The sequence below is a fragment of the Carlito syrichta genome, unplaced genomic scaffold (genome assembly GCF_000164805.1).
Source record: "Carlito syrichta isolate Samal-C Ts95f unplaced genomic scaffold, Tarsius_syrichta-2.0.1 Scaffold306482, whole genome shotgun sequence".
In the NCBI taxonomy this organism is placed as follows: domain Eukaryota; kingdom Metazoa; phylum Chordata; class Mammalia; order Primates; family Tarsiidae; genus Carlito; species Carlito syrichta.
In genome coordinates, this window is record NW_007250578.1 from 103,967 (window position 1) to 122,862 (window position 18,896).

General features: G+C 36.3%; 1 protein-coding gene across 1 annotated transcript in view; it reads left to right on the plus strand.

Annotated features, from left to right (window-relative positions):
• The window catches only part of TTC21B (tetratricopeptide repeat domain 21B), an 86,431-nt gene extending 77,149 nt beyond the window's left edge, over positions 1-9,282 (plus strand). Inside the window, exons 27-29 of the mRNA XM_008063028.1 lie at positions 3,033-3,153; positions 7,283-7,350; positions 8,721-9,282. Coding sequence (XP_008061219.1) covers positions 3,033-3,153; positions 7,283-7,350; positions 8,721-8,798 — 267 coding nt within the window. The 3' untranslated portion in view covers positions 8,799-9,282. The remainder of the gene's footprint in view (positions 1-3,032; positions 3,154-7,282; positions 7,351-8,720) is intronic.
• The last annotated feature ends 9,614 nt before the right edge of the window (positions 9,283-18,896 follow it).

Sequence of the window (18,896 nt, forward strand, 5' to 3'; positions counted from 1 at the left end):
CCTCCCTTCCCCAGGCAGACTTCCACTACTGCCAATCCTGCTTTCCCATCCCCTTCCTGGCAGTTTCCCACTACTGTCAATCCTTTTCTTGTAGTATTATGATAATTGTTCAAGGTCCGCTTATGAGTGAGAACACGTAATACTCAATTCTTTGTTTCCATGAAAGATCACTCAGTATTATAGACTCTAAGTCCATCCAGGTAGCTGTGAAGTTCATGATTTTGTTCTTTATGACTGCAAAATATTCCATCGTGTATATTTTATTCTTATTTTTTACTGTTTTAAAAGTGACAAGGTCTTGCTATGTTGCCTAGGCTAGTCTTGAACTCCTAAGCTCAAGCAGTCCTCTCTCCTTGGTCTCCCAAAATGCTGGGATTATAGACGTGAGCCACAGTGCTGACCAGTAGGTTTTAAAAATTAAAGTTTTTGTTAGTTTTTGTTGGGAAATAATTATACTCAACTTAGAAACTTAATGATATTTATCTTCACATATTCATATCAATTACTACTTCAAAATATTAATCACAGTAAACATGTTTTATTCTCATTGAGCAAATTAGATTACAAATGGATAACTTGTTTTTTTAAAGAGGAGTTATGATTATCTAATACTATTAAGATACCTTCTTAATTTAAAAACCTAAAAGGTACAGCCATTTATCAATGTGATAGACTATTCTAAATGATATTTTGTATCAATTTTAAGTTAACTTGATCTTGAAAAACAGAATACTCTTTAATAGGCTTTGACAATCTAAACTGCTAAATAGTCTAGGACTAACTAGGATTGCATGGGAATTAAGCTTTTTATGCACACAGAATTTCAGTGTGCTGGGGCACTATCAGGAATACATTGTATTGCTGAACATGGTGGCCACTTTACGGATTTTGTTCATTTCTGCTGGTTAGGCATGTTGATAATTGGAAACATGAGATTCAGGAACTAAAGCTTAGGAACCTTGGTTTATATAATTAAAGCAATAGAAACCATTTAGATCTGGGGCAGGAAATGTACAATATGACACTAAAACATCTTGTCATACCAGGCAACAGGGAACCTATCAAAAATAACTAGAGGCCAGGTACAGTGGCTCACACCTGTAATCCCTGCGATTTGGGAGGCTAGGTAGCAGGATCGCTTGAGGCAGGAGTTCAAAACCAGCCTGGGCAACATAGAAAGACCCTATCTCTACAAAGGAAGGGAGGGAGGGAGGGAGTTAGGGAGTTGTGTCAAGTGTTTAGGGCCAACTTGAAGACACTCCCAAGAGCAAAAAGTTAAGACAGGCACTCGAAATATCAGTAAGAATAATAACAGCAGTAGATAGGAAATACATCAAATCTGTTAAATTCATGACTTCCAAATATCCACAAAAGAAAAAAAACGTAATTGGTCACCACTGCAACATGCTAATGAATTACTATTTCTAAAACTGGCAAGTAAAGGTAAGGGATTAAGGATTTATCTTGCCTTTCTGTACTGTTGAGTAACCAAACAGTAGGTAAAGTGAGGTTTTCATTATAGACATTTTCCAGCTAATAAATGAAGAAAGACTAATAAAATATCATCATTTTTCAACCCTGATAAATTTACATATGAGTATAACATCACAAAAGGAGGGAGAATCAAATATTCTGTGCTTACTGATGAAAGAACATACCGTCTATGACACGGCCAGAGCTGGGGCGGGAAAAGTGTAGCACTCATAATCAGGATAAACAGTACATTGATGCAGTATTTTTTTAATCAAATAAAACATTAAAAAATGAAATAGCATCTGAGTGTGTTGCACTGACCTATATTGGAGCCTGAATCAAAAGGGAACCTGTGTGTCCCTATAGTAATATTTTTTATCTTTTTAAAATGAGTAATGGTTTTAATAAAAATATAATGATGAAATGTCTTCCATTAAAGTGAGAAAAGTAAAATTATAAAAAATTTGGTTTAGATACAAATAAAATACTCAATCTTAAAATAATGTGAGTTTTAATATACCTACTTTTCCACTTTTTAATATTTTTAAACTAATGTTCTAGAAAAAAATGCAATTAAAAAAATACATTAAAATGTGCATCCAGGATTGTGCATTTTTCCTTTTGCCTCATGCTCTGATGTCACTTATTATGGTACCAATCCATGAAATTGTTTTACCCCTTTCTCCCCAAATCAAAATCCAGTCCAGACTTCTAGATCTAATTACAGTTTCCGGGAAACACCAGTGACAAAGGAAGATATTATGTAAACACCACAAGGATGCTGTCAACAAAATCTGGGTTGTGAGAAACTCTAGGATAAATATTCCCATTTCTACTAAATTTAATTTTAAGAAAAGAGGCACACATAGAGAGAGACAGAGGGAAACCTCTAGATCAAAAGATACTTGGGGGACATTTCAGCCAGTCACAATGTATGGGCCTTTCTTGAATTCTCATCCTAACAAACTAAAGAAAAGAAAAATCATATTAAGACAGTGTGAAATTTGATGTGACTAGATATTTGGTGCTGTTAAGGAGTTGTTACATAGTAGGTGTGCTAAATTCGGGTTGCGTTTAAAGAAAGTCTTTATATTAGAGATGCACGCTGATAGATGAGTATGAATGAAATGATCCAGCACTTGAGGATTTTTTTCTGGTAATACAGAAGAACAGGTGTGTGGGGTAGAGGTGAAACACTATTAGTCATGATTAATCTATTAGTTTGTGGAGTTCATTCTATTCTTCATTTGTGTGTGTTGAAATGAGTCATAATAAATTGTATACATGTATATGTATAAAATACACATGACCTGATACGTATTTCTGGTTGAGTAAAGGAAAAAAAAATAATCCTGATTCTATAGATTTAGGATGGAAGCTTGGCATCAGAAGCATTTCTGTAAACAATTTGATTATATAGCCAAGGTTAAAAATCATTGTTTTATGTACCATTTAAATAGGTTACTATGATTGACCACAGTAGTCTTAAACCACCCTTAAAATCTAAGTGGTATCCGGTTTAGTCTGTTGATAATCATACATCTTCCATTTTTCTTCAGTCTTGCTGCAAAGCTTATGAGTATATGGGATATATTATGGAAAAAGAACAAGCATACACAGATGCTGCCTTCAACTATGAGATGGCGTGGAAACATAGCAATCAAACAAACCCAGTAGTGGGTGAGTTTACAAATTAGACACTAGGTTTCACGGGAAAAGTATGTTTTATTTGTAAATCTTCATATAAATGCATTTTATTTGTTTTCAGAATGAAATATATATACTTAGAGCCAACTTTCATTGTCAACCTTTCTGAAAAGATAATTTTATATTCATAATAAACTATATTAGCTACTAATAGTTAAGTATAATTGCCTGAGCTCTAAACTTGTCCTCACTTTAGAGGGCATCTAATTCTTCCCCCTTCTCTTTTTGTTTTTTTGCTCTCTGCTATTTTGCAAATGATAATATGTAGAAAAAGGGATTCCATTTTGAATGCATTGGAAAGCATTGCATTAAGTCAAGTTACTTAGTATCTTTATTGCAGAACTTCTCAAGCCTTTAAACACTAATGTATATTGCAATGGATATCACAAGGGGCCATGTTTCCCTTAATTATTTGACCATGAGACATTTTTTTCTCCTCTTGAGCATCTCAGAACATCATCATAGTCCCACCCAGTGTTTTGTAGACTTGTTAGTTTGAGGAATGCCAGTCTACAGTGTCCCTGACAGATGGCTGCCATTGGAATACACTTAGTGACCAACTCTCCCCTCCTGTAAGGCAGCTCATCCCCATGCTGTCTTCTTTTTGTTTGTATTGAGTTGAAGTGTACTTCATTGATACTATTCAAATCTGTTCTCTGGGACTACCTGCAGAGTCCTCTCCATTCTACAAACCATGGCCCTTTAATTGCAGACTTCTGTTGTGTCTCTCCTAAGGGTTCTCTTGAAGCCACTTACAGTTACTTGTCCATTCTTCCTCCTAAAACTGAGTTCTAAGTCTTTCACCCACCTTGTTGCTGTCTTCTGGAAGCTCTAAAGTAGTATATCCCAACCTGCATTTTGGAACACTTCTGAGATTTTAATACTTATTTATTTTTTATTTTTAAAAAAGTAAAAAGGACTTGGATTCCACGGCTAATTAAGTTTGGAAAATGCTGGGGGGTTTTTTGTCCCTACCTTCCTGACTTGTTATACCCCAAATGAACAAGTTCTCAGATATGATTTGGCTAACTGTAGTTTTAGTTAAGCAAATATTTTCTTTAGATTAGGCCTTTGCTAGTTGTTTATTCATCATAAGATGTTGTCAGTCTTTTCAGCAACTGTGTCACAATGTGGACTCAGTTTTAATTTGCCGTCAGGTTGGTCACCTCAGACTAACTGCTCTCAGCTGAGGTCTTCCCTCATTTTGTGTTTTTCTGGAATCTGTGCTTGTACTAGACTTATATAAAGCAGAGGAACTAATGACTTCTGTAGCATTTTTTTAAACCCTCAGGCATTATATATCTTACAGAATAAAGTCAGCTTGTAAAATGAAAAATCCTTAAATATTCTTAAGATTAATTTTGACACCTTATTCCACAGAAGGACAGTAATTTTGATACCTTATTCCACAGAAGGAATATATTTAGCTAAATTGTTTATATATTGTTTTCCTTGGGAGACTTTGGCAATTATAGACATTCAGCCCACTTGCTCGATCATTGTGACATTATTGTGTATTAGAGATGATTTTATCAGATCCTTCAACTGTGCTTTAGTAAACATTTCTCTGTGGCTTCCAATTAATTATTTTCTTCCTTAGATTGTCATTGCATTTGACACTCCCAACCTGCCTGGCCAAATTAACAATGCATTTCATTTTTTCAATTATCAGGAAACAATGATTAAAATCATGTTCATGCTCTTTCCATAGACTTCAAGCTTGAGTATTGTTGCTATGAAAGGCACGAGGATGATGAGTGTGTAATTTGCTTGACTGCAGTCATATATATATATGATGAATATATACGGACTAATAATACACTTAGTCATTCAACATTTGTTTGAAATTTTAATTTTGTTTGGTACTTTTATATATATTAGTCCATATATATTCATACACATACTTATTATTTTGTAACCTTAAATATATACAAGAAAAAAATAAAAGAAATACAGCAGGACCAACTGAGACACAATAATAGAAGAACTCAGAACTCAGTCATGTTTCTCCCTTCACACCTAGTCTCAGGATACATGACAATCACTAGGCATTGACATTCTTTCTGTTTCTCTCTTTCCGGGTTGCATATAATTGAGTTCTTTGAAGTGTGGCAGGAGGACTGAAGCTATAGTTCATATGTTTTTTGCCCTTTCTAGCCCTTTATTTCCTCTCTAAAATTTTTACTAGATCATCAATTTTCATTCAGTGTTTAAATTCTGTGATTCTAATTTAGTGTTTGTTTACACAGAAAAAAATGCGACATTTTGTGATACTCTAAGATCTTAAAAAACATTTCACAAGTATTTTATTTGATTTTTTAAAATTATACTAAGTGTTAGAGGGAGCGTTTGTTATCTCCATTTTATGGATGAGGAAATTTGAAATTGACAGCTCAAGCAACTTGCCTAAGGTCTCAGAACTAGTCAGGAAGCCAGAAAAGGAAATAAAATCAAACTTTTTGACTAGTTCCCATATACAGTGTGTTTGGTATGACATCTTAAAAAATGTTTTCCTTTTTAAATGTCACAACTCAGCCAGGCTTGGTGTCTCATGCCTGTAATTCCAGCACTTTGGGAGGATGAGGCAAGAAGTTCACTTGAGCTCAGGAGTTCAAGACCAGCCTGGGCAATATGATGAGACTTTATCTCTACAAAAAATCAAAAAATTAGTTGGGCATGGTGGCATGTGCCTGTAGTCCTCTCCACCTGGGAGGCTGAGACAGGAGAATTACTTGAGCCTAGGAGGTTGAGGCTGCAGTGAGCCATGATCATGCCATTGCACTCCAGTCTGAGTGGCAGAGTGAGACCTGGACTGGGATAGATAGATAGATAGATAGATAGATAGATAGATAGATAGATAGATAGATAGATAGATAGATAGATAGATAAAGGTAGATAGATAGATAGATTATAGATAGATAGATAGAAAGTCACAGTTCTGTTAGTCCATTTTAGAATTCCTTGGCAATGACCTCAAGTTTACCACTCTGAAACTTCTTATTTTCTGATTATGTTAGCCAGGAATTCTTCTCAAACATTTGTTTGAAATTTTAATTTGATTTGGTACTTTTATCAGAGTCTGAGAACAGCATTCCTACTTCTTAGAGGTAAAATGAAATATTTGTTATTGCATGTAATTTTACATTGTTTTATATCTTATTTACTGAGTGCACAGCTACTGTTACTTTTCTTGTCACCTTCTTAGTGTTATTTTTATAGCATGCTTGCAGGCGAACAACAGTCATTAAAGAATGTCTTAAAACTTTCTTCTAATGGTTGGTAGTTGGAAGTGTGATATTTCAGTATCAGTAATTGTGATATTCCCACCAGTCATTGCTGTGGAACATCTGATGTCTTATCCGCTTCCTCTATGTTGCTCTTGCCCAGGTTCTATCTTCTCACCACATGCTCCTAGTTCATCTGGCTCCTTAAGTGTCTATGCTGGCCTTCACACATATGGTTTCCGCTGCCTGAAAGTATCCCTGATTACCCAGTCCTGGCCTGTTTATTTTTCATCTGTCAGATTTCAGACATCTCCTGACCCCCTCTCCCTCCCCAATCAAGTTCCTTAGGAAAACTCGCTAGGCTTGAATCTTTCTTTCATAGCAATTATCTCAGTTTTGAAATGATCCATTTACTTATGCAATCACTTCTCTCGTGTACTTTTTCTTCTCATAGAATATAAAACTCATGACTGTCAGTTTCCCTGGTGTGTTAAGTGCTAAATAAATCTATACTGTACAAATGAATAGCTGTGTTGTCACTTACTATCCTATGATGGGTTTTACTATAACCTAAAATAAATGAGACCTTTGTAGTAAATTGCAGAAATCACATTTGTGATTTCTAACCCATCCGTATGTTCACTGCAGGCCTTTTTTTCCAACACCATTTTCTTCTTACACTACTTTCGTGTCACTCTGCCCTCTGTTATGATATCACTTCTCTCTATGGTGTAGTTAAGGTGTCCCATCACCAGCCTACTACACACATTCTCTAGTGAGTAAATAAACAGAGCAAGAGGCAAGAAAAAAGTAATAGTAGCTTTGTGTTCTATAGATAGTACTATGTTATTATGGTTTTGTTTTTTTTGTCTTAACAGGATACAAACTGGCATTTAATTACTTAAAAGCAAAAAGATATGTGGATTCAGTTGACATATGTCACCAGGTAAACACTTAAATCTAGGTTTCTTAAAATTTTTCAGTGGCTCAATTTTCTGCTTTTTATTAATCTCAAGATGTATATGAATAGAGGTGGAGGATGTGGTATTTTGGCCAAATAACATATCAGATACATTCAGGGAGATTATCTGTTCGAAATGTAGAACATAATAGCGTTCACCTAAATTAAAAATGTGTTTTTACTTTTAGGTCGAATAATAAGATGTTTATGTCAATTTAAAGACAAAGACTGGTAGAAGAACATGTTAAATAAAATTTAATATTTACATTAGAAGATATTTGAGGATAGCATAGATTCTCCAAATAGAAGTTCTTATGAGTGTCTAAGTGTAGTTATTGGAGAATTCAGATTGCTAAATTAGAGATAAAAAGGGATTCTGTCATTTACAAGTCATTTAATTACATCTGTAATCATCTCCTGCTTAAATGATCACCTACTACAATGAAAAATATTTAAATTGCAATTTTAGAATTTGCAGTTTATTTATACATTGTCTCACTGATATTCCCTATAAAACACTCTATAAAACACTATAAGGAGCTCCAAGAAAAACTCCTTAGAAAAGAATTTTGCAGGGGGAGGTGGTTTAGTGTTCGATACTACCTATGGGGCACAATGTTCCCTATCTGGGGAATGGGCCACTTGAGACCCAATCCCCACTTATATACAATATGTCCATGTAATGAACATACAGGTATGCCCCCTGAATCTAAAGTAAAATAAAAATTTTAAAAGCTAAAAAAAAAAGGAGTATTAGAATACCCCTTATCCCTGCTAGCGTGTATCAGCATGACTGTAGTACATAGCCTTAGTCATTGCTGTTGATTATTGAGTCCTCTATTTAAAGCAGTACTTCCGATTAAAGTTAGGGTTGGACATTAAGGTTATATAGTAGGATCATTTGTGGAATTTTTTTCTTAAATTAATGTCTCCCCACTCCTGGACTCAATAGACCTGGAAATATGTGTGTGTCAAAATTATTTCAGGTAAATTTGACATGTACTCCTGGATAAAAATCTCTTTAAAAGTTTATTAAATATTATGAATAAATAACTAAATTACAAAAATATTTTAAATCAGATACATAATTGTTTTCTACAACTTAGTCTATTAAGGAAGCAATTATATTTGTTATATTTTTCACATGTGGCATTCATATTCTACTGTTCTCATATAATTACTGTTAATATAAGTGAGTCACCATGTTACATTTAAGATGTCACCCTTAAAAAGTGTTACAGCTGTTGTAATATTAGTACAATGAAATCTAAAGTAATGCTCATTTCTGGGATGTTTCATAGCTCTCTAGTTCTTGATGATTACTTACGAGTTTTTGTGTGTTACTTGTTTTGCAGGTTCTTGAAGCACATCCAAATTATCCAAAAATCAGAAAGGAAATACTTGACAAGGCCCGCACATGTTTAAGACCGTGAAAATAATCATTTTAACTTAGGTTGTTGGTTTTCCGGGAAATGAAAGAAATCTAACTTTGAGTTCCAGTTCAAAATAGGTTTGAGCTTGATGCTTTGTTATAGAAGCACACCTTGTTCTCTCCAGCAGAGGCTGCTGCTGTACATAAGAAGATTATGTCAGGTCGGTGCTGGTACTTTCTAACAGAGAAGTGACATGAGAGCTAGTCTTTTGATTATGTAGAGATTAGGTGGCTCTGCAATAAAGACTACAACCCATTTCCATAAATAATATTTTGTTAAAATTTAGGTAATTAAATATGTTGTATCTTTTCTAAGGAATATTAGCTGTTTATTTCAGGATGTATAAAATGCATTGTTCTCTGTTAAAATTTTTTGTTGTATTCCATGGTGTTTCAAAGAAAGGAGTAAATCTCCATGTGAATAATTTATGGAAAAGACAAAATATGTATCTTAAGTGCATATTTTAATAAATATTTCATAAATATGTGGTTCGTATTTCCGTTGGAACTCAAAAGACATGGTAAGTTTTGCAAAATCAAGGTAAGCTCCCCACACAGTCTGCAGTGTTCCTGGTGGTTCTGTATTGCAGAAAATGTGACTTTCTTAGAAAAATCTCTTGGAAAAGTATAAAAAGTGAATTTCTCTTCCCTCTGAGTTCATTCTTCCTGCTTTCAAAGTCAATGTGATCTTAAGAAATAATCAGGATCTGAAATCAGTTTAAATGAGCAAACCTTTATTGCAATATTTGATCTTAGCCTTTTGGTGTAATTTCAGATACTGTAACATGTGGTGGAGAAAGGTGACAAAATACTTCTGGTCAGCAGGGAATCACAAAACCACCATGTGAAAGCAACTATTTACTCAACTGTCTAAGAGCACCTGTCACAGGAGCGCTCACCTTTTTACACTAAATTTAACCTAATCTTCATAAACCTACTCCTTAGCATTATCATTAATTTCTCATCTACATCTTATTCAATTGTCTTAAAATACAATAAACACAATCTTCAATTTTATTTGCATTTGCAGTAAGCATAGAGTGTTTTTTAGAAGTCAAGGACTATCTTTCTTTAAACATCCTATGTTTGTTTATTTTGAGCTACATTCTTGTGTTTCTGACCACTTCTCTAATATCCTTTTAATTTTTTTTTATAAAATTCAAATCATTCCTCTTTTCTCACCTACCTTCATGGCATTTTATAAAAGTGTTTAACAAGAGCATTTTCAAACACAATCTCATGTCTTACTACATGTGATCTTTACAGCCCCACAATACAGGTATTACTGTCCCCGTTTTACAGATCTGGAACTTTGAAAATTATCTCTGTTCCCTAATTCAGAGGGAAAAAAATATATTTTAGCTTGAATGGGTATTGTTAAGGATATTGCTATGGACTGAATGTTTGTGTCCCCCCCCCAACATTCATATGTTGATTCCTGATTCCTAGTGTGATAGTATTAGAAGGTGGGTCTTTTTTGAGGTAATTAGGTCATAAGGTGGAAGCCCTCATAAATGGGATTAGTGTCCTTGTAAAGGAGACCTTAGTGTCTAGTTTCCTAGCTCTCTTTCCACCACGTGAGGATACAACCAGGAGTCAGCCGTCTGCAACCCAGAAGAAAGCCGTCACCAGAATGCAACTTTCCTGGGACCATGATCTCAGTCTTCCAGCCCCCAAAATTGTACAAAATAGATTTTTGTTGTTTATAAGCCAACCACTTTATGGTATTTTGTTATGGCAGCTGACAAAGGAAGGAATCACAGAACAGAATGCCTTTAGTAGTTCCAATGAACTTGCATCATGGAATGCTAGAGTCATGGAAATTGGATAAAGTAGAACATCTGTTCTCCCAGCAAGTCATTTCCAAATCAGTTTTTCTATCTGTAAAATGAGGGTTTTGTTTTTGTTTCTTAAGCAGCTATTTTTTTTTAACACCTGCCATTTGTTAAATGCTATTTTGAGGACTTTCCTTACTTTATGTCTTCTAATTCTCACTCAACTCTCCATATAAATAATAATCCTACTTTTCAGATGAAGAAGATGAGGCTTGGACTAAATAATTCGTCCAAGGTCACAGAAATGTGTCAGAACCTGGATTTCATCCTGGCCCAGCCAACTTCAAAGGTCATACCTTACTTATATTAAGATGCTTTCCGTAACTAAGAATGTGTCTGTAAGAAAAAGTACTTGGCTACATCTGACTAGCAGATGAAACTAAGAGTTCTATCACAGAGTTAGCTAAGTAATGAGGAACAAGATGAACTGAGTGGAATGAACAGTCTTACAAATGTGAAAGCTATCAAAGAGAAGTCTAATTGAAGAGCAGAATAGTGTTGCAGTCAAGAACATGAATCTGAAGTCAGAACAGCCTGGATTTAAGTTTTGGCTCTACCACCTTCTAGACATTTCATTCTGAGCCTCAGTTTTCTCATCTGTGAAGAAGCATATGGGGATAATAACCTGCTTCAGGTTGTAAGGATTAAATGAGGGAAAATATATAAAATCTATAATGAATCTGACACACTTGGGCTCTTAATAGTAGCTCTACTTAGTATAAACAGAATGAGACCAAGTAGTAATTGCAACTGGGAAGAGAACATGCAGTTCAAAGCTGAATGAAAATGATAACTGAATTCCTCCAGAGAGCTCAACCATACAGAAATTGAGATTCTTGTTCATTCCCTCCCTGCCTCCCTTCCGTCTCCCTTTCCTTCTTTACTCCCTCTTTTTCTCTCCACCCATCAAATGCTAGATCCTACACGTAACACCTCATTTCATTCCCCTTGAGCATACTTTTGCCCCACTTTATCTGGAACTCTCTCATGTTCCTCTCTCTCCCTTCAGCCCTGCTTCCTGTCCCCAAGCTTCCTTCTGCAGGCTTGCTCTTTCTTTTCATCAAGGATCAGTTTACTATCACTTCAGAGTGCCCATGTTCAGGTCCACAATCTAAAGTAGCCATCCTTTTTCTTCTGTACCATATCACCCTTTCTAAACTATGCAGCACTTAATTACCTTCTGATGTTTTTCCTATATACTAAGGATTAGTTCACGTGACATGCCCAAATCACCAAACTGTTAACATTGGAACTCAGCCTGGGCAGTCTTGATTCAAGACTACCCTGAACTGCTGTTTGAAGGCACTAGTGCCCATGACATATTAAATGAAAATGTGAGGCCTATTCAGGATGGAAAGGGGAAGGAAACAGTAGGAGTGAAAGAATTATCTCTAGATCTAGGATCTGGATACCACCCTCTCAAGAGGAAGCAGTTGTTATAATATATTTTTAACCTTAATCAAGCTAGTATGAGTCCCAAGAGGAAACAGCTTTCTTCACCAGAAGTCAAGAGCCTAGAGCAAATCTGGAAGAGGTTTATGCATGGACAACTGAGGAAATAGGTTGAACTTTGCACTAGGGTACAAGTAGATAATGAAATCACTATGGAAACCAGAAGACCAATTAAGGATCTGACAGGAGCTATCCTGGTTTGGGACTAGAAATGACAAGTGAATAGCTTTAACAAGGTCGTAGAACTGATAGAGTAGCACTTTTTCTCTCTAAATGCGATGTTGACAAAAGTGCAGGGAAACCTCCACATTTATCCACTGCTGGTAGAAGTAGATAGCACAGCCTTCCTCAAGGGAATTTGTATGAACATAAACCTGTCCTATGACCAAGTGGTCCTACTTAGAGAAATTTATCACAGGAAATATTCAGAAATGTTCTTAAAAGATTTTTGGTTAAAGAAAACAGCAAATTTGGTTAGAAAATGTCCAACATAAAGGAAGTGGTCATATATTTATTCTTTCCATTAATGAAGTACTAAGTAGATATTAAAAACTATTTTTCAGGGCAGGCATGGTGGCTCATGCCTGTAATCCCAGCACTTTGGGAGGCTGAGACAGGAGGATCACTTAAGCCCAGGAGTTCAAGACCAGCTTGGTCAACATAGCAAGACCCTATCTGCAAAAAAAATTAAAAATCGACTGGGTGTGGTGACACCTGTAGTCCGAGCTACTTAATCAGCTAAGGCAAAAGGATCGCCTGAGCCCAGGAGGTCAAGGCTGCACTGAGCTATGATCATGCCACTGCACTGCAGCCTGGGCAACAGTGAACCTTGTCTCGGGGAAAAAAAATTACTTTCAAAGATTTATTATTTATTTAAACTTTTCATGTATTTTTAATTGCTAAAATGACAACAAAATAAGTGAAAGAGGGAAAACATGACTGTTCAAATAAATACTCACTTGCAAAAAATAGATGCATAGATAGATTCACACAACACTATGTGCAACTAACCCGATTGTTAACAACTGAGTGATGGAATGCCAATTTTTATTTGTCATTGTAAAAGTTAACTACAGTGAACATATATTCTACACTAAAAATAAAAGATTTTTGTTTTTTAGAGAACAGTCTTCTCAAACTTGCTTTTTGCTGACTGTGTAAAGATATTTCGCTGAGCAAAGTTGAATAGAAAAAACTCAACAAAAGCTGACTTTTCAACTCTTAATACTACACTTTACTACTTATTAGCTCACACAGAATGGAACCTAATTTATTTAAATTGGTAGAGGAAAATATCAGGAAGTGGAAGGTAGAAAAAGACTGTCAGAAAATGGCAGTAGGAGAGGTAACAGCAGTATTACTAGAATGTAAGAGTTACAAAGGGGACATAAGATGGATCTCTTGTCAAAAAGTAGAGCAAGGTCCTGAAACTACAGAGAGAATTGAGAGCAAAAATGCGTCTTTGTACTTTAGGCCACTATTCTAGCAACAGAGTTTTAATGATGATTCTGCCAAACACAAACTAGAAGCCAGTAGAAATAACCGAAATCTTACAGGGCCACCATGTGTGGTTGTGCAGTAAGTGCACTGCATAGGGTGACCTAGCCGAGAGTGCAGAAGAAATCCTCCCAAGTCTCGCACCCTGCAGCTGCATCCCCTTGGAAGAAAAAGGCCCCTTTTCTAATTTGAACACAGCTTCCTCACAGGTTAATGATAGCCCTGTGAATGGAAGGTGAGAACTAGAGACAGTATAAAACAATTATGGAAGCGGGGGCTGAGGGTAGAGAGATGGCTACAGAGGGGTATGAACGGTTTTTATTGTCTTTTATGATAGGAGATACTTGGGAGTCTTGAGATATCTGTGGGAGAAATCCAGAGACAAGAAGACCTGAGTAGGAAGAGAGGAGTGCAGGGAATGTTTAGAAGAATGAGAGTTAAGGACGGGTGTGGTGGTTCATGCCTGCAATCCCAGCACTTTGGGAGGCCGAGGCAAGAAGATTGCCTGAGCCCAGGAGTTTGAGACCAGCATGGGCATCACAGTGAGATAATGTCTCTACAAAAAAAAAAAAATTAACCAGGCATGGTGACACACCTGTAGCCCCAGCTACTTATGAGGCTGAGTCAGAAGGATTGCTTGAGCCCAGGAGGTCAAGGCCGAGATGAGCCATGATCGTGCCACTGCACTCCAGCCTGGGCGACAGAATGAGACCCTGTCTCAAAAAAAAAAAAAAAAGTTCAGAGGAATGCATGATTTTTGTAAGAGAAATGAAGGAACAAAAGAGTTACAGAAAGAGGCACAGCATAGAAAGGTAGCCTCAGGAGCCCTTATGCTAATTGCTCCCATAGCTCATAATAAATAAAATAGACTTTGACCTAAGGGTAGTACCACTCCTTCATATGCATGGAGTCTGGGATCTCTGTTTTCCTTGGACTCTGAAGTATTTTTTTACTGATTTTCAGGTTCCTGGTTATGGTTGTTGGAAGTCTGCCTGCCAGATTAGAGGGGAGTTATTGTAACATGATAAATCACAGTTATGAGCAAAAGTGTGCTACCCACCGTCTAATACTCTTCTTAAGAACCAGATGTTTTCTCGAAAAATGTTTCATTTTGCAATCTGCTTTATAGTGCACATCAATGAATCTGGCACAGTGCCCATAAAAGCAATTTGATCCCATAAATGAGGAAGGCTGAGTAATAAGTAGGTTTAAATGTCTTCCTTCTAAGGGGCATTGCCTGAGAGTCGATGGCAACCTTTTAAGCCAGGCTGTTTTCAAACAGTATGTTTGTTATTTTTATCTTTCTTCAAACAAATTTTTTTTGGCAATGTGAAAGAAACCCTGTTTTAAAAAAAAACAGAAGGGTATTTTAGGAAGGTAATTACTATTTCCGTTTCCTCCAAAAGCAGCCTGGTTTTATTTGTAATGGGTAGATGATATAAGAACCTTAAAAAACACTTGAAGTATGAAGAACAGAGCTGCAAAATATTCAGTAGTATCCTCACTTAGCATTGGGTCAGGTTAATTGGTCCTGTTACACAGTTAGATATTACATTTTCTTTGAAAAATACACTAAGCTTAAGAACTGTGAAGATTTTTTAAAATGCACCAAAATACTAAACAGTTACAGAAATGCTCTTCTTATACAGTTTAATATTTGAAATAGCTCTAGTCAATAAATAATAGCTCCTCTCTGACATATAGTTGAAAATTTTTCTAATTTTTCACATTGACTTAAATCACAAATTGCAGAGGATAGTTTGAGAGGGATTATAGGGGGAAGGCAAATCCAGGATGCTGAGAAATCTCACAAGCAAAGTTACAGTGATTGATCACATACCATACAAAGAGGCAAGGTGAAGAAACGGGACAAAACGTGTCTGGATTCTGATGTCACTTCTTTAAATCTGCTGCCTCTTACAACACGTAGTATCTTATTGTATGTGTTGGGTTGTTTTCATAGATTACTTAAAATGCCAAATATTCATTATTCTAGTTCTAATTAAAAGCTATTTTGTTTCTACAAAAAGAAAACAAATTTTGGGGTTTTTTAACTTTTCATTTGGAAATTATTTCAAACTCACATAAAAGAAAGAAGATTTCAAAGAGTATCCTTATATCAAGATACATGCTAAAATATTGCTTTTTTTTTTGAGATGGAGTCTTACTCTGCTGCCCACACTGGAGTGTAGTGGCACACTCATGGCCATCCCAGCGTCGACCTGCTGGGCTCTGGCCATCCTTCCACCTCAGCCTTCCAAGTACCTGGAACTACAGGCGAATGCTACCGCATGCTACCGTGCCCAGCTAATTTTTTTTTTAATTTATTATAGAGGCGAGGTCTCACCAAGTTGCCTGGGTTGGGCTCAAACCTGCGGGCTTAGGCGATCCACTCACCTCGGCCTCCCAAAGTGCTGTGATTACAGGCTAAATATTTTACACCATTTGCTTTATCATCTGTGCTTTCTGTGTGTATACAAATTGTGTATATACATGTATACTCACACACAAACACACACACCTATACATATAATAATTTTTCTGAAGATTCTGAGATTAAGTTGCAAACATACACACCACTGGACCTCCAAATACTTTAATGCTGTGTCTTTCCAAAGAATAGGGATACCCTCCTATATAATCAAAGTACAGCTGTCAGCTTCAGTATATTTAAACATGGATACAGTACTTTATACCATTTACCACTAATTGATCCAATAATGTCCTTTTTTCCTCCAGTCATAATCCACTCTGGGATCAGATATTGCATTTAGTTATGTCACTTTAGCATAATCTAATCTGGAGCATTTCCACAGCCTTTCTTTGTCCTTACAACATAGATGTTTTTAAAGAAAATGTTCCCCCACCGCCTTTATTGTAGTAGAATGTTCTTCATTTTGGGTTTGTCTGATATTTCCTCATGACTCAATTTGAGCTAAACATTTCTGGCCATAATGCTATGGAAGTAATGCTTTGTCCTCGGGGTCTGATACTCCTGGAAGCACGCACATCCATCTGCCCTCATGGGTGAGTTCATTTTGATTACTAGTCAAATTTCTCCACTACATTGTTATCTTTTTTTCTTGTGACTAATAACCAATCTGTGAGGAGACACTTGTAGATCAAATATCCTTCCCCTCTTCAAAAACTCCCCCGAGGTTTATTATGATTCTTACCTGGTCCTGCCTTTACCATGATGGCTATAAAGGATGATGGTGTTCTAACATCAACACTCAGCATTTTACTGTAAGAGCCCCTCCCGTACTTATTTATTGTTTTTACTTTTAAAACATCTATTATTTAATATCATACAGTCCTGTGAATTCCTATTGTTTTAATACTTCAGTGTTCATTAACATCCTTGACCATTTTGGTGCTCAAATAATTTCAGATTTTTTTGTCCTTGTAACAAGCCCCCATCATTTTTTTTTCTTTTTTGAGCACTCCCTTCCTTTCTAGTATAAGGAGGTGTCCCGAGATCAATTTCTAATTACCCTGCCTCAGCCGTGGAATATCAGCCGTTTCTCCAAGAAGTCTTGGTTCCCTTATTGGGAAATGATGTTAGAGATCAAGTTCTGAATGCTAAGTTTGCTCATTGCTACTAGGGTGTGATTGTTTGTAGTCCCTTCAGCAGACAGAAAACGTGTGTGTGTGTGTGTGTACACATACATATGCATACACATACACACACAAATTCATACACACCTATGTTTGTACATATGCATATACACATATATTTTAGAAATCACAAAATTACACCAATTCCTTCCATACTAATTAATCCCCATTATTTCCCTGCAAATGTTTATTTGTATGACCCTCCTTCTACAGTGAAACCCTGGATCTAACAACCTCAGCATGTTTGTTCATTTCTTCAACCCTATAATTCACCTAAAATGGTTTCAGAAGTGCTTCACCCAAACACCCATAACAAAAAACAAACACACAAAAAAATAGTTCCGGATTTGTTTACAGTCTCCCACCTCCCACAACGCCACCAACTTTGGTTGATTTTTAATTTAATGTGGATAAAGTTAGCAACCTGTCTTAAAATGTTACCATTACCATTTCCCAGTGGTATGAGATTTTAAAAAATCAAACTAAATTCATTGTTGATGAAAGTGTGTGATCTGCTTCATAGACCAGCTTTGCAGTTTCCTTCCAAATATTCATCTACTTGCAAAATAAATGCCATTGCTTCCCACGCCAACCATATTGATGATGTAGTGGCAGGAAGGGAGTAGGGGACTCTGGAGCTTAAACAAACCATCACATGATGAGGACTGAGAGTTGAGCTTTTTGTTAAAAATATGCAGTCAATCTACATTATTATAAACATATTTTTGTTTGACCTTAAGTATTTCCAGACCCTTTGCTGTGATCATTTTCAGGGTAGTTGTAAACATCTTTGAAAGAAGAGTGAGCAAAATTTTCTTCCTGTTTTATTCAAAACCCAAGTTTTTGGTTGATAGTGACTAACACTATTTTTTTTTTGTCCTCAAACTGCCCTTTCTACTGCTGCCTTTTCCCTCTGAATGAATCCTAGTCTTTGCTTGAAAAACTTAGACTATTCTTTATTTTTGTATTTACATTTTGTGTCTATTTTCTCGTGTCGTATGGCCTCATCAAATTGTTTTGAATAGCAGAGCTTCAGAGATGACAGGGAGGTCAGCTATGTTAATTCCAAAGCACCCCAGTCTTCGGTGTGAGGTTGCCTAGCAACCCATCTTTCAGGCCTCCTTTGTGGATGAGAGAAAGCAATTCTATACACTCTCAAGCCGAGATGGTTTTATAAAGTAAAAAACCTTTTGCAAAGGGTCCACCACAACCCCTGTTTCTCCTCTTCTGCCCACTTTGTGCACTTCACATATGATGAGAGAAATATTCCATCCTTTGATGCCTTAGATCTGATACAGATATAAAACGGAGCTAGACACTATCTGGTCAAACAGTGGAAGTGACCTGTGTCTTTATGTTAAATTGAGACACATTAATTAAACCGCTCCTCTTCTCTTTTCTCTTATATGAAAGCATACTTTCCCCTCAAGTTCTAAAAGCCAGTTATGTTAAATGAAACTGCAACTGCCTGCTGAGCATCAGTTACCATAGCGACGAGAGCCAGGAGTGGTGTTTTTCTCCTTAGGCACAGGATGGCTGAAATGTGTTCAATCAGGGAACTCATGCAGCATGCTGACTAGAAATCAGGCATCTGGGAAGAACCTGCCTGGTTCCTTTTTCTCCACACTAATTTAAAAAAATAACGAACCCCTCTGACAGTCCCTTAAAGCTGTTACCTTTTTAGAGCTGAACTTCAG